Raw genomic sequence first — 15,775 nt, forward strand, 5'->3', positions numbered from 1 at the left:
TTTTAACTTAAGGCAGTGGGACCCAAGGGGCAGCTAGGTGACACCATAGCAGATTGAGCATCAGACCTGGAGTCAGGGAGACTCACCTTTCTGAGTTCAAATCCAGCCTCAGACATTCCTAGCTGTGTGAACTTGGGCAAGTCATTTAACCCTATTTGCTTCAGTTTCCTCAATTGTAAAATGAGTTGGAGAAGGGAATGGCTCTAGTATCTTTGCCAAGAAAATCCCAAATGGGGTCAGGAAGAGTCAGACAAAATTGAACAATAGTGGGGCCCAAGCAAAAGCACATGGAGCTGGGAGTTAGGCAACCTGATTAGCTACAGGGCTAATCAATTAATTATGAGATCTTAGACAAATTCATCTATAAAGGCCTATTCAGCATCTTGGGCCACCTCACAGCTTACAATGAAATAACCATGGTATTCATTTAAAAACCATCTCAAGTTACCGTTTTGTCACTATAGTAGTTTCTAGGGCAGCCCTTGCCCACAAGGAGATTATAGTGAATTGTGGCATTCTATTTTTATTCTTACTTCAGAGCTGGTGCTCTATTCACTGTGCCACCTAGTTGCCCTAGAGCAATTCTTTATGGGAAAAATCCATTTCTTCCTATACTCTCTAATGTTTTTAATAGGAATGGGTGTTGGAATTTATCAAATGCTTTTTCTGCATCTATTGAGATAATCATATGGTTTTTATTAATTTGGTTATTGATATAGTCATTTATGCTAATAGTTTTCCTAATATTGAACCAGCCCTGTATTCCTGGTATAAATCCTACTTGATCATTGATGTATTATCTGGGGGATAATTTTTGTAATCTCTTTGCTAATATTTTATTTAAGATTTTTGCATCAATATTCATTAGGAAAAATAGGTCTATAATTTTCTTTCTCTGTTTTCATCCTACTTGGTTTAGGTATCAGTTCCATGTCTATGTCATAAAAGGAGAGCAATTCTTTATGACAATTAAATTGCAGAGAAGATTCTGATTGCATGGGAGAGGACATGTCCTCATCTTCAAGTTCGTATATCGATGAAATCATGGAGACAGTCCCTATTCCTATAAGAATAATAGAATGCAGAGCAGCTAGGTAGTGTAGTGGATAGAGCACCAGCCCTGAAGTCAGGAGGACCTGAGTTCAAATCTGATCTCAGACACTTAATGCTTCCTGGCTGTGTGACCCTGGACAAGTCACTTAATCCCAATTGCCTCAGCAAAAAAAAAAAAAAAAAAAAGAAAGAAAGAAAGAAAGAAAAGAAAAGAAAGAAAAAATAAAGAAAAAAGAATTGCTCTAATGCACTGAGTGGCAAAGGACCTTGTCCAGGGAAACCCAACTGGGATGTGTCAGAGGCAGCATTTGAACCCAGGTCTTCTTGGCTAACTCTATCCAATACACCACAGTGACTTTCAGCATTGTGATTATAATAGTTGATATATAGAATATATAATTACATAATATGTAATCATATATTATATATGTATGTAATATATATGTATATATAATATCTTTCAAAATGCTTTTCACATAATAATTTATTTGATCTTCCAACTGTGACAGATGCCATTAACACCAAGCTCAGAGCTGTGACTTCCCTAGCTGGCACACAGATAATAAAAGTTCTGGCTTGGGAATTAAACTCAAACATTCAAGCCCTAGGGGCCAAGTCAATCTATCTCTCAGCTCTTCTCACAAATCTCTGCATGAAGCTCATCAGCCTTCCTGAAGAAGGTCATGAATGACTTTGAAAATTTAAAATTCTGTGTGACATAAAGTGGTGTCATTATTACTCTGGAATATTGTCTAACAGCAATTCCCTCCTTCTGGGGCTCCAGAGGTCCCTATTTCAGAGCAATTCTGCCTCTCTCCCTCAGACAGAGGGATTCCTTATCCTCCAATAATGAAATGTAATACATTATTTCCGATGGGGCACTCAACCACTCTGCATGGTTGAGAGTGGCCAAAAGATTCATTTGATCAATGAAGGTATCGCTTTTATTCCCAGCGGTCTCATGAAGGGAATTTATGTCTTTTTGTGTAACAAAAACCAGAGTGCCAACCTGGAAATGGCATCTGGCCGCTGGGTTTCAAATTAGGATTTATGGGTGTCCCCAAAACCTTCCAAGTAAACCAGTCTCTTGAATTTAACAATCTGCTTAATAGAGGAATGCTTTTCTGAATTCTCCTGCTGCTTTCATTTGTCCTTTCCCCTCTCTGTTGGCCATGGGCTCTTAGAATGAGAACTGGAAGAGACTTTAGTAGGTCATGGAAAGTATGATTGTTATTGAGAGCTGCAAAAGGGGCCCCTTTACAGATAAAGTCAGGTGCAGGGAGATTAGGGGATTAATTGAATCATCTGGCTTATCAGTGATGAAGATAGATAAATGCTCAAGTCCTGACTTACCTCTTCCTCTGAATAAGGTCTTCAAGAGCCATCAGCAATGCTGAAAATCTTTTCTATGAAATTGCTTTCCTGACCATACCACGTGGTCAACAGTCCCCCATGTTCTCCCGGTCCCCCTTGGAACTCCTTCCAAAGGGACACAATGCAGTCTAGGAGATGCATGGATAAAATAGGGTCTGGAGGCGGTGGCGAGGGAATGAATTCATGAAACCAGCCAGACTGGAAAATTCCCCCACCAGTTGACCACAGAGAGCAGATCCCAACGGAGGACAACCTGTCCCTGGCCCCAACATTTCAGAGATTGGTCAATACTCCTATACTTGTTTTGGAATCCAACTTTGAAAGGCCCTCCCATTACCTGACCTTTGTTCTCTTTGTAATTGCCCTGATCTCAGCCCAGTTACCAGAGCAGTGTTTAAAGTCCACCTCACCAGGGAGCACCTAAGCTGAATGCTCCAGATAATCCTCTTTGGCAGCTTCTTCAAAACCACCCAGGCTGGTTGTTGGGCACCTGGGCTTCCCAGCAGACCAGCTGGGGTCTAGGGAAAGGACCCATCTTCTCTACTTGGCTACAGGATGACGCTTGTTATCAGGGTGCTCTTCTTGTGGCTGAGCATAAGGAGCTGCGTGGGCCAGAGCGAATCTGATTCTGACACTGGGGAATCCTACTCCGACTGGGGTCTTCGGCACATCCGGGGCAGCTTCGAATCAGTCAACAGCTATTTTGATTCCTTTCTGGAGCTGCTAGGAGGGAAGAACGGGGTTTGCCAGTACAGATGCAGATATGGTGAGTCCGGTGTCTTTCTGTGTCAATATAAACTCTGTGGCCCCAGGGCTTGGAAACTGCCTTGTCCCACAATTCCCATGTCATATCCTCCCTACCCCCACCATCCCAATAGCTGCCAAAGGACCTTCTTGCCTTTTCATTGCTTTATCAGGTTGCCTGGGGTGGGGAGGAGCCAGGACATGGGGAAATTGGGGTAAGGGATAGGTTGAAGTGAGGGCAAAGGATGTCATTTGAAGACCCAGGATGGGCGTAGAGTTTGAAGGAAGAGCAAGAGATGAAATATACCTGAACATCTGGAGAAAATATCCCAAATATCTTCTAGGTGGTGAAACAACCTCCCTAGGGGCAGGCTACTGTACTAGGGAGGTTTCGAACCTGTCATTCTATAATTAAATTAGTTCACTCTGTCTTGGCTCCTACTTAATGTGAAGTAGTAGGTGGAGTGCTAGACTTGGAATCAGGGTGATTTGGATTCAGATTCCGCCTTGGACATTTACTAGATGTGTAATCAAGGGAAAGTCATTTCTCTACTCTTCAGAAAACTCTCTAAGACTATAAAGTCACAGCTGGATTACATTTATCTCTATGGAGGTATAAATAGAGGCAAATGTGGGGATGCCCATGGTGACGAAATCACAGGTCCTTGAGATAGTAGTTGTAAAGAATCATGGAAACATCACAGGTATGGATAATGGGTATTTTCTGATACCCGAGCCTGAGTGGTACAGAAGTAGAAATCTGGTAAAGAGTTGAAATTCTACTTGGGATACTTAATGCCTGAATGACCATGGACAAATCACTTACACACATACACACACACAGACACACACATGTACATCCATATAAAGATACACATATATAAAAGTTTTATATATTTACATATTTTATATATTATATATTTATGTATGTTTGTATGTGTACACCCATATGTATATATATGTATATGCATACACACTCATTGAACCAAAAGAGACTCTAAGGCAGTCATTCAATGGTACCATTCTTACCTCAAAACACAGCAGTACTCAGCATAATGGGGCCCTCATTGGGGGCCACCTCAGACCTGGGCTCCAAGGTGCAGCTGATAAACCAATGAGAATTTCTTCAAACATACATGATCCTCTGCAACATAATCACAGCTGACATTTTTATGGCACCTGCTAAAACACAAAATATCTTTCACGTATACATGACCTCATTTGAGCCTCATAACAACAAAAATTTGTACTACAATGATTATCTCCATCTAACAGGTGAGGAAACTGAGTCTTGAAGAGTTAAAGCAGCTTATTAGGGCAAGACAAGTAGCAGACGTCCTATGTGGAATCTGAACTCAGGATCGTCCTGATCCCATGTCCATCATTCTGTTCACTGACAAGCTACATCAGTTCCTAATTTCATGGGATTGAAGGACTGAGAATAAATCTGATAGGGAATGAAGCCTTTGAAATACCTACCCCGCTTCCCCCAAGGCATACACACTCTTTAGCCTAAGAAAAAGACTCAAGATTGGGTTAGTCCAGTGCATGAAATGTCCAAAGACATCCTGGTTTTGTTTTGTTTTTTTTTCTCTGAGTCAAGGAAAGAACTTTCTTAAAAGCCACCAGAGATAGAAAGATGGCTGACAGTAGGGACAGAACAAAACAATCTAGAGTCAACAGTACCTTTTTCCCTAGTTAGGGATGGAATGAAGAGAAAAATTGTCCCTTCAGCCTTAATTCTGTCAACATTCCTTAAGGTAAATATATATATATATAATATACACACACACATACACATACATATATAGCTTTTTATATATATATATATATATATACACACACATACACACATATGTACATATATAGTTATACACACACACACACACACACACATATATATACACATGGCTAATGAGAGGCTGGGTTGGTAGTGGGTAAGTCAGCCTGGGAGCCCAGAGGACCATATTCAAATGTTGCTACTACTATACAAAGAAACTCCATACTATTGTGAGTTCCTATTATCAAAGAACACTCTTTTCTCCTCCTCCCCCTGTTGAGCTAATAATTCATACCTGGGCCATTCAAGTTAGATCCAAATTAAAAAAAAAAAAGTTTATTTGGTAGAGGGAAAGAGGATTCAGAGGAAATCATCATTAAACTCTGTTATATCAATTTCGTTTTTACATAGGAGTGAGGCAGAGTTTTATAGTGGATAGAACATGGCTTGGAGTGAGGAAAGGGGCCTGGATTTAAATCCCATCTCAGATATTTTCTGGGAAAGTTACTTTGCCTGAGTCTATTCCCTCATCTGTAAAATAGGGATGATGATAATATTTCACTGAGAGAATTAAATGAGATAAAGTCTGCAGTGCCCTTTGTAAATCCCAAAGTATTAGTTAAGTGTCAGCTATTATTAAGAATGGAGTTTGTTCATTTCTTCACCTGAATCAATACAGGTACAGTCTCCTTAGACAATCTAAAAGATAAGGTTTTAGTTCTTTAAAGACCTCCTTGAGAAGGCAATTCCTAGAATATACTAACTGCAGGATTTTTCCAGGAAAACAAAGCTGCTTCTCCTTTTCCTTCCCCAGCAAAACAGCAGTAAAAGGCCCCAACTCAGCAACCTTCAGAGTGTCAAAGCTCCCCAGCTGGGCAGGGTTGAGATTAGGGACTGGTGGAAGAGTGGAGAAGAGATAAGAAGGAGTTAGCTTAAAAGTAAACAAAGCTCTTACTTCAAATGCAGGAATTTTTCCAAGGGGGACCTTGGGCCAAGGAGGAACTTGGAAAGATGATTCTGAATCTGGTTATCTCTGGAACCAAAAGAATAAGGGCCTAGAAGATGAACTCAAATTGTTAGAAGCATTTTCTGAAATTATAATGGGAAATTTAAAAAATCTTTCAATATTCAAAAGTCTCTCCTTTGCCAGCCCTCCTATGCCCTTAACATCCATCCAGGTTTTCTTTCTCTCTCATTTTACTTTGCTTAGTCATCCATATCATCCCTTAAAAAAAGTGACAATGACCAGATAAAGTAGTTTAGAATCAATTACTCCCAAAATGAATTTATTGGGATTTTTTCACTTTTTAAAAAAGTTTTGACACTTTTTGCTTTTAAAAAATAGTTCATTATATTTATTTTTATTGATAAATATTTTTTGTTTAAAATGAATCTGTCCTTGACATTACCTCCCACTCTCACTAAGCAAATTTAAAACAAAGGAACAAACAAATATGAAAAATAAAGCTCTCAAAAAATAACTACGAATCTAACAAAACAAATCTCCATATTAGTCATGTCTGAAAATGGATGCCTCGTTCTGCATGTTAAGTTTGTTCCGCACCTGTAAAGAAGAATGGAAAGTTTCATCCTTATTCTTCTGAATTAATAGTTTATCATTACTCTAATCAGAATTTCAAAGTCTTTTAAAATTACTTTTCCCTGTAATATTGTTATCATTTTATAAATTGTTCTCCTATTTCTTCTCCTTTTGCATCAATTCATAATAGCCTTTCCACTTTCCTTGGAAAGTGTCTTACTGAATTTTTAAAAATAATTTTTTGTTGATGTCTTTCATTTTCATTTCATTAGTACTGGCTCTCCCTCTAAGGGGCAAGTGACTCCTCCTTCCCACTTTAAACATGTTCTTCACCAAGTTGCTGTGGCTAAAAGATTATATCACTTAGTGACTAATCTTCTAGTGATTCGATTTGATTCAACAAGCTTTTATTAAGTATGTTCTATATACCAGATATTGTGCTAGACTGAAGAGATAAAGACAGAGGGGAAAGAGTCCATGACCTCAAGTAGATTATATTCTACTGGAATCAGGAAGGCCTTTTGCAGGAAATAGTGTGTGAATTTAGCTCAGAAGACAGCTAACATGCAAGGGACTTTTCAAGGGACAGCTTGGAGAAGTGAGGGATGAAGTATTTCAGTGGATGAACAGCAAGGAGGTCAATTGAGTTACAGTAAATTCTGGTTATGGAGTGAAGAGCCTCAGTAAATTCAGCTCATGGAATAGGTCATTATTTGAAAACTTGTAGGATCTGGCAGAGCTCTTTGGGGTTGTAGCCACTGAGGAATCAAGGTCATTTGCACCCGTTGATGAGACATCAAGTTTCCACAGAAATTTCCATGTTACACAATCAGAGAAACTAGTGGTCCAAACCAAACATTAGTGTGAGAGAATGAGATTTAAAACTTCTTCCTGAAAAAAAGGTAAGTCTATAAGTTACTCCTATTGTTTATATCCTCAATTTCTTTCTGGGCAAGAATGCAAACTTTGCTCTCAGATTTTCACAACAGAATATCAACTCTGCTTTGCTCATGTCTGATAGCAAAAGCATACAGGTTTCCCTTTAATCAGCAATATAAAAACATCTGTCTCATTTAGAGGATTTGATCATGAGTGGATTGATATATAGTAGTCATCAACAGTTTGCTTACAACATTTGATGTTTGACAATGATCATCCATTGTCTAATTCTCCTGGTTCTTTCCCTGCATAAAGTTAGATTTCACCTGTGTCAGGTTACGACATCTCCTACAAGAAACATTTGCATTGAAGGTCCGGAATGACCTCTCACCAGTGAATACAATATTCTCTTGCCATTGAGAACTCTCCATTTGTACAGTGTTCTTGTCACTTCTGTAGACTTTGTAGTTGGAGATATCAACCACTGTCTGTTGAAGTCTTTTATTAACAAGGAACAGATTTTCTTTTTAAAAACCTTATTGATATATTTTATTTTGGAAAAGCAATTGCCAATCTGCTGGGGTAAGGGGGCTTTCATCACCAGAAATTCTCTACACCAATGCAATCATGTGTCCGGTACTCTCCACATCCACTCCAGTCAGTACAAACTTTCATTTTTATATTATCTATATTTTACAAGATTCCTTTCCCAAAGGGACTTGACTAGAGAGCTATCCCTTATAAGAAAGATTTAAAAAGAGGGGTAAAGGGTCCAGCAAAACTGACCAACATGTCAACCAACTCTGATGCTTAGTTCTCTACCTCTGCAAAAAAAGAGAGAAATATGCATTTCTCATCTCTTCTTTGGAGTCTGGATATTATAATTTTTAACTTTTTTTTCCTTGTGTCCTTATTTTTCAATTTTAAAAATTCTAAACTTAAATGTCAAAAAAGCATCATTCACATAGTGTAGCATACAAAAAAATTATATATGAAATGATGAATATCTACTCCATACCACTTGCTTTTGTAAATATATATATAAATATATATACACATATATATATATACATACACACACACACACATACCAAGTTAACATACCAAGTTATTTCAAAATTGTCCTCTTTGTGTTTTCTTCTGAAAAAATCCCTCTCTTTTGCACATTAAAAAGGCAAACCCCCAAACTTTCAATGACCTTCTTTTAATTGTGGTTTGTTTTTTGGGGCATCACTTGCTAATCACCTTCCTCTTTTTAATCCCCTCATGAAAAAACCCCAGCAATAAACTTGTATCAATTAAGCATAACTAAACAAATCCATAGTCCCCAAATCTATTTTTCTGTAGCTTGTGTCCTCTATCAGTAGGAGGAGTAATATGCTTCATTTTAGGTCCTCTGGAGGTAGAGTTGGTCATTACATTGATCAGTTCTTAAGTCTTCCAAAATTGTTTTTTCATGCAATATTATTGTCCTCGTATATTTTGCTCTCCTGATTCTGCTCACTTCAATCTGCTTCAGTTCATACTCTCAGGATATTCTGAAATCATCCCATTCATCTTATCTTATGGCATAATGATATTCCATTACATTCATTTGCCACAATTTATCCAATCATTCCCCCCTTGAGCATCCTGTTGGGTTCTAGGTTTTTTTCTTTTTTTTGTTTTAATCACCACCCTTTTGCTTATCTCCCAATCAAGAAGTTCATTTTGCTTGTGACTATTCCCTTCCTCATAACACCTTGTCCCTATCACTGCTTATTTACATTGTATTTCTAAACTTGACTCTGATGACTGTGGGACCTTCTTTTGTCTATTTCAGATAAGCAAGAGATTTGTCTGATGCTCTCTCCCTTCATCCTTTCTTCAATGTTCAAGCATTCTACTTCTTGTGTACTATAATTATAGTTATAAGATACATCCATTCCACCCCCTTTTTCCTTATTCCCACACTAGTGAATTCCTCTTATCTTCCCCTCCCCCTTACAACCCTCTATAGACCTCCTAAATCTTCTGTTGATATTGTTGTCTCATAAAGTTTTTGATTTCTATTTGGTCAGTTTTAGTTTTCAGGGTTCCATTTTTAGGTAAGATTTCCCACTTTCTTTTGTAAGGTATTTATTCTCCTTCTAATTCTTTTTTTTTTTCTGAGACAATTGGGGTTGTGTCTTGCCCAGGGTCACACAGCCAGGCAGGGTTAAGTGTCTGAGGTCACATTTGAACTCAGGTCCTCCTGATGTCAGGGCTGGTGCTCTATCTACTGCGCCACATAGCTTCCCCAGTTCTTCCAATTCTTTACTCCAAAATTTTTAGTTCATTTTTTAATCTCTTATTTAATTTCTTCTAGGTAGTCATGTATTCTTGTGGAAAATCCATTATTTTCTTTTGTCCCTGATTTCAGTTGTTATGAACTTGCTTTCTCCTTCTAAAGTTAATTTTTGGCCAACTCTGTATCTCAAGATTTTTTTCTAGATAGTGACTTCTTTCTTCCCAGCCTTAGTTGCTAAAATGGGTCTTTGTTCCAGAGTCATGTTGTCTGTGCTCACTGCTTGACACCTGTGTGACATTAACTAGAATAATCAGCTCTGCTTGGTCTTACCTTAGGTCACTTGAGTTCTCACAATAATGATGCTGATCTCCTAAATTTAGATCCTTTTGAAGCTCAGGGAGTTGGGCTGTAAGGGCTCTCAATGGTGTCTCAGGACAGTGTTAGGAACCTTGGATCCTCTGAACACATTCACTGTTCTAGGCTGCATGTTGGTTTGGTACCCTGGGGGCTACTATTCCTTGAGATTTCGAAGCTCAGTCTCCATCCTGAAGTTGATGAAAAGACTAGAGCTTTGAATTAAAAACACAAGAAGCAAGAGAAATCTAGAAATTTTTTGAGCAATTGAAAGGGCCCTTCATTCTCTCTGCCTCTGTACAGAGTATCACAGACTAATCTTGTCTCCCCTCTGTCTCTGATCACTGGAAGCCTGTGGGCTTGATTGCCTCTGCTAGCTCTTGTTCTGTTGACCATTACTCTATCTCTTGCCTATGGATTCTAATTGACTTTTTGTGCTATTCTAGGGTAGAAGCAGTCACTTCTTATAATTTCCCTTCAGTTTTCTTATCATTTTTCATGATGGAATAAATTTCAGGTTTTTGTTGGAGTAGGTTTGTGAGAATTGGGTAGTCTGTAGCCATCTTAGCCAGAAGACTTTGGTCTTCTTATATATATTATATATTATAACTTCACAGCATTCAATTTTAATTGTTTTGTTGCTAGTCTTTCCAATGACATTGTTGTAATTATTGAGTATATTGTTTTCTTAGTTCTGCTTACTTAACTTTGTATCAGATATTTTCCCATTCTTCCCTGTATTTATTACTTTCATTTTTTTCCTTACATTGTAATGTTAGTCTATTATATTCATATGCCACAGTTTACTCAATCTATTTTTGTCTGACTTCAGCTCCAAGAAAAATTTATTTCTGAAAATTAGTCAGAGGGCCATAAATTCCAATCTTGGTTGCCATTCACTTAACCTATGAGATCTTGATCAAACGTCTTGACCTTTTGGCACTCAGAATAAAAAAAGTTGGCTTTGATGAGCTCTCATGTACTTTCCAGGTCTTTATCTATGATGATACTTTGCAAGCTACTTCTTATCAGAAAGCAAAAACTATGGAGCCCAACCTTCCCTTTCTCTGACAGGCTTAGCTGTCAGAGAGCCAAATTGATTGCTGAAATATTGTAATCTGATCAACCTGGTTACTTGGAGATATATATATTTCTTCTGATTCCTTCTAATGGCCTCTGCTCTGTTTTTATCTTTTAAGTATCTTATCTTAAAGACATTTAAATTTTCAATTTAATTTTCAATTTCTTCCAATTCTTTTTGGAAATAAAATCCAATATATATCTTAAAATTAACAGACCAATTCAAAACAACTTGAGAAAAATACAGACATCCGATGTAGGGAAGCCAGGGTCTCTGACATATAGACAGACACTGGGTTTTTTAAAAAAATAAATGACCCCACCTAGACTCTGGAAATTAACAACTGCTCCTTGCCCTGGTAATAAAACCTAGCCGTCCTTGACAGTGACTGAACTGAGAAGTATGCTGAGAGAAAGACAGGTGATGATAATAACTCCCTTTGTTATCAGACTTAAGGTTTTACAGAGCAGTGTCACCCAGAATATTCTGCCCTGGTTAAACCTTTGGAGACTTTTCTTGATTCTGACTCAAGGGGAGCTGGACCACTGTCCTTCATCTACAAGGCCCAGGTTTTGTTTCCTTGCTTCCTCTGAATCTCTGTTTTTACTCCCAATTTCTCTTTTACTCTGTTCTCTCTGAAACACCTCAGAGACTTTCTTGGATTTTTTAAGGGTTTTTCCTCCTGCTAATATAGAGGCAGTATTGCCTAGTGGACAGAGGACTGTGATGAAGATTGGGCTCAGTCTCTCTGTGCCTCAGAATGGCTGTTACAATGAAAAAAAAAATAGCAGTTTGGAGTCAGGGACCTAAATTCAAGCCAGATCTCCCAAAGGAATTTGGGGCTTCGCCCAATCCAAGGAGTGCCCCTCCACCAAAGGGACAAATTGATACCAAAGAGAAAAGTGGAGAGCTCCAATATGATTATATGATCCATTTGATCAGATTGGTTAATTACATAGGGACACAGTCTGGGGCAGCTGCCAGATGATTAAGTGGATACAAATCCCTCCCTGCAAAGACCCTGAAAAAAGTCCCATAGTAATTACAGAAATCGGCAAAGGAAGGAGGAGCTATAGACCTTGTATACATTAGTGTGATTTGGCCTGTGGCTCAGTACTGAGCCAGGTTCCAGAACCGGCTGCAAGATTGTTGCAGTTGTATACTAGCCTAGATATGCAAGATCTGCATTAGTCATTATGGCCTGGCTTGGATGCAGACCCAGACAAATAAGGCCATGTGATCGTTGCTGTATTCTTCTTTGACCACTATTTCCTTGTTATGGCTCTCACCAATATCCTGGACACTAAGTCTTGCTATGGATTTCACCAACAGGATCTCCTATCCCATAATAGAGACCCATATTCCCCTCCTGAAGTCTTTGCTATGGCTTTCACCAATTGGGAGCTCAGACCAGCCCTCCTACTTGCTACCTACATAGTCTTGGATAAATCCTGTAACCCCTCTGGGTCTAAATTTCCTAATCTGTAAAATAAGGGGATTAGATTAGGTAATGTCAGCCTTTTCAGATCTCAATCTGTACCTGAAAATCTAATGACTCACAATGATCTGCTTTGTTGTAAGGCTATTCACTGAACTTCCTTTTATTAGCCTGACATTTAAATTGGCAGATCTTTCCTGTATTCATGTTTTAGGGAACTGGTAGAACAAACAAACATAAGGAAGAAATATAAGAAAATCAGAACTCTTAAAAAGTAAATTCAGAGAAAGCATTATTTGTAGTGGGAATAAACCTTCCCAATAAGATAAAAAATGAAACAAGGTTGCTCATTATTTAATTATGTATTAGAATTATCCAATTTTAATATATTATTCAATTCTAATACATTATTCAATAATGTATTAAAAATACTAGTGACAGCAATAAGAGAAGAAAAAATTAAAGGAATCAGAAAAGGCAAGGAGATAATAAAACTATCTCACTTTGCAGGCAATGTGATGATATACTTGAAAAATCCTAGAGATTCAACTAAAGGTATAATGAATAATTTTAATAAAGCAGCAGTATATACAACAAACCCACACAAACATCAGCATTTCTATATATCACTAACATTTAAATACTGGCAAGCAGAAATAGTAAGAGATTCCCCATTTAAAGTAACTGTAGATAATATAAAACACCTGAGATTATACCTATCAAAATAAACCCAGGAATTACATGAACATAATTATGAAATACTTTTTAATCTAAAGTCAGATTTAAATAATTGGAGAAACATTAATCGTTCATGGGTAGGCAGAGCCAACATAACAAAACATGACAATTTTATCTAATCTATTTATTCAATGCTATCCCAATTAAATTATCAAAAATTATTTTACTAAGCTAGAAAAAAATAACAAAATTCATTTGCAAGAACAAAAGGTCAAGAATATTAAAGGAATTAATTAAAAAAATGTAAAGGAAGGAGGTTTAGAAGTACTGGATATTAAGCTCTACTATAAGGCAGTAATTATCAAAACTATCTGCTACTGGCTAAGCAACTTAAAGGTAGATAAGTGGAACAGAGTAGACATATGATACACAGTAGCAAATGAATATAGTAACCTTTGCATTTGACAGATAAAAAGATTTAAGCCTTTGGGAGAAGAATTCATTATTTGATTAAAAAACTGCTGGGAAAGTTGGAAAACAGTCCACCAGAAATTGGGCATAGATCAATATCTTATATCATTTACCAAGATAAGATCAAAATGGATACATGATATATATATATATATATATACTATTAATATTTATTGTTCATATATAACATATAATGTATATTACATAGAGATATATTATGTTTATATATAAATATAATATAAAGGGAGATATAAGAAAATTAGAACATGAGATATATTACCCATCAGACTTATGGATAGGGGAAGAATTTATGAATAAATAAGAGAGAACATTCTGAGGTATAAAATAGATAATTTTGATCACATTAAATTACAAAAATTTTGCACAAATAAAATCCAAGTAACCAAGATTAGAAGGAAAGAGAAAATAGGAAAAAAAATTATGGACAGTTTCTCAGAGAAAGGCTTCATATCTCAAATATATAAAGCACTTTGTCAAATTTATAAAAATAGGAGCCATTCACCATTTGATAAATGGTCAAAGAAAATGGAGAGTTTTCCAATGAAGAAATCAAAATATACAGTCATATGAAAATATGTTCTAAATCAATATTGATCAAAGAAATGCAAATGAGATATCAGCCTATACCTGTCATGTTGGCTAAGGTGATGGAAAAGGAAAGACAGAAATGTTGGAAGGGATATGGAAAATTTGGTTCACTAATTCACTATTGGTGGAACTGTGAACTGAACCAACAATTTTGGAGAGCAATCTGGAATTATACACATAGGATTAAAAAACTGTGTATTACCTCTGCCTTGCATTCCTATTAGTTCTGTTTCTCAAGAGGATTAGAGAACAAGCAAAAGAACTTATATGTTTTAAAATATTTATAGCAACTCTCTTGCTAGTGACAAAGAACTAGAAATTGAGGGGATGCTCATTAACTGGGGAATGGCTGAATGAATTGTGGTTTATGATTGTGATGAAATACTACTGTGCTATAAGAAATAATGAGGTGATTGATTTTAGAAAATCATGGAAAGACTTGCATGGAATAATGAAGAGTGAAATGATTAGAACTAAGAGAATTTTGTACACGCTAACAGCAATATTATCCTAAGAACATCTTTGAACAATTAAATCATATATGTATGAATGTGTGTGTATGAAAAAAAAATATATATATATGTATGTGTACATACATATTCATGTCTAATGGTAGCCTTCTTAAGGTTGGGGTTGGGAGGGAGAGAGAAAAAATAAACAGTGCACAAAAAGAGAACAAAAGAAAACTTAGAAGAAAGCACAGAAAAACAGAAAATAGTATGAAGTGTTTACTACATAGTTTTTCCATAAAAAGCAAGAAATGTGAAGTAGAAATTCATGGTTTTATGTTGAATTGTCTTTTTATGTTGCATGATATATATGGAAATTTTTTTTTGTCTTTTTGTATTTAAATTCAAAATCAATGTTCTCCTTCAATTCTTACATAGCCTTTCATTATTGAATAGACATTGCCTCAGACAAAGTGAGATCTGGGAAAGACCTTAGCTTAAAAAGGCCAAAATTTCCCACTTCATCTGGAGTCATTGTTAGTCTTCTTAACCCATATCTTGCCATTGGTCTTAGATGGCTCTGAAGAAGAGAGTGAGACTGGTGGCTTTGCACAGCTCTCCCTCACTTAAATCTATTCACTTGCACATCATGGCATCCCCCTCCTAATGTCATTGATCTTCTTCAAGAATAAAAGAGAAACAATCATCAAAATGAATAAAATTTTTTAAAAAAGCATTACTGACCCATGCCATACAAATGAAGCTGATGCAGTGGAAAGAATTCTGGATTTGGGGTTAGAGATCCTGAATTCAAATTCCAATCCTGCTACTTGCTGCCTGTGTGAGGCTTTTGGCAAGTCATTTGTTGGGCCAGTTTTGTCATTTGTAAAATGTGGAGGCTAGATCTCTAAGGTTCTTTTTAGCTGTACATCTGTGACATTCCTACTACTTCTTTTAACTTTTTTTTTTAAATCTGGGTCTCAGGAATCAAACCCTTTCCAAGTTTTTGTTTTTTTTGTTCCTAGAATTTTGGGGCCTTGATTTTCTGATTTTCTT

The 15,775-nt window shown here is 36.8% G+C and overlaps 1 protein-coding gene across 2 annotated transcripts in view; it reads left to right on the forward strand.

Moving 5' to 3' along the window:
* The first annotated feature begins 2,816 nt into the window (after window positions 1–2,816).
* The window catches only part of PLA2G12B (phospholipase A2 group XIIB), a 30,460-nt gene continuing 17,501 nt past the window's right edge, over window positions 2,817–15,775 (forward strand). Inside the window, exon 1 of one of the 2 annotated variants that reach the window (XM_023507340.2) lies at window positions 2,817–3,193. In XM_023507340.2, the coding sequence (XP_023363108.1) occupies window positions 2,983–3,193 (211 nt within the window). In that variant the 5' untranslated portion in view covers window positions 2,817–2,982. The remainder of the gene's footprint in view (window positions 3,194–15,775) is intronic. The other variant, XM_003755091.3, reaches the window with a different exon arrangement.

Source organism: Sarcophilus harrisii, chromosome 2, assembly GCF_902635505.1.
Source record: "Sarcophilus harrisii chromosome 2, mSarHar1.11, whole genome shotgun sequence".
NCBI lineage: Eukaryota > Metazoa > Chordata > Mammalia > Dasyuromorphia > Dasyuridae > Sarcophilus > Sarcophilus harrisii.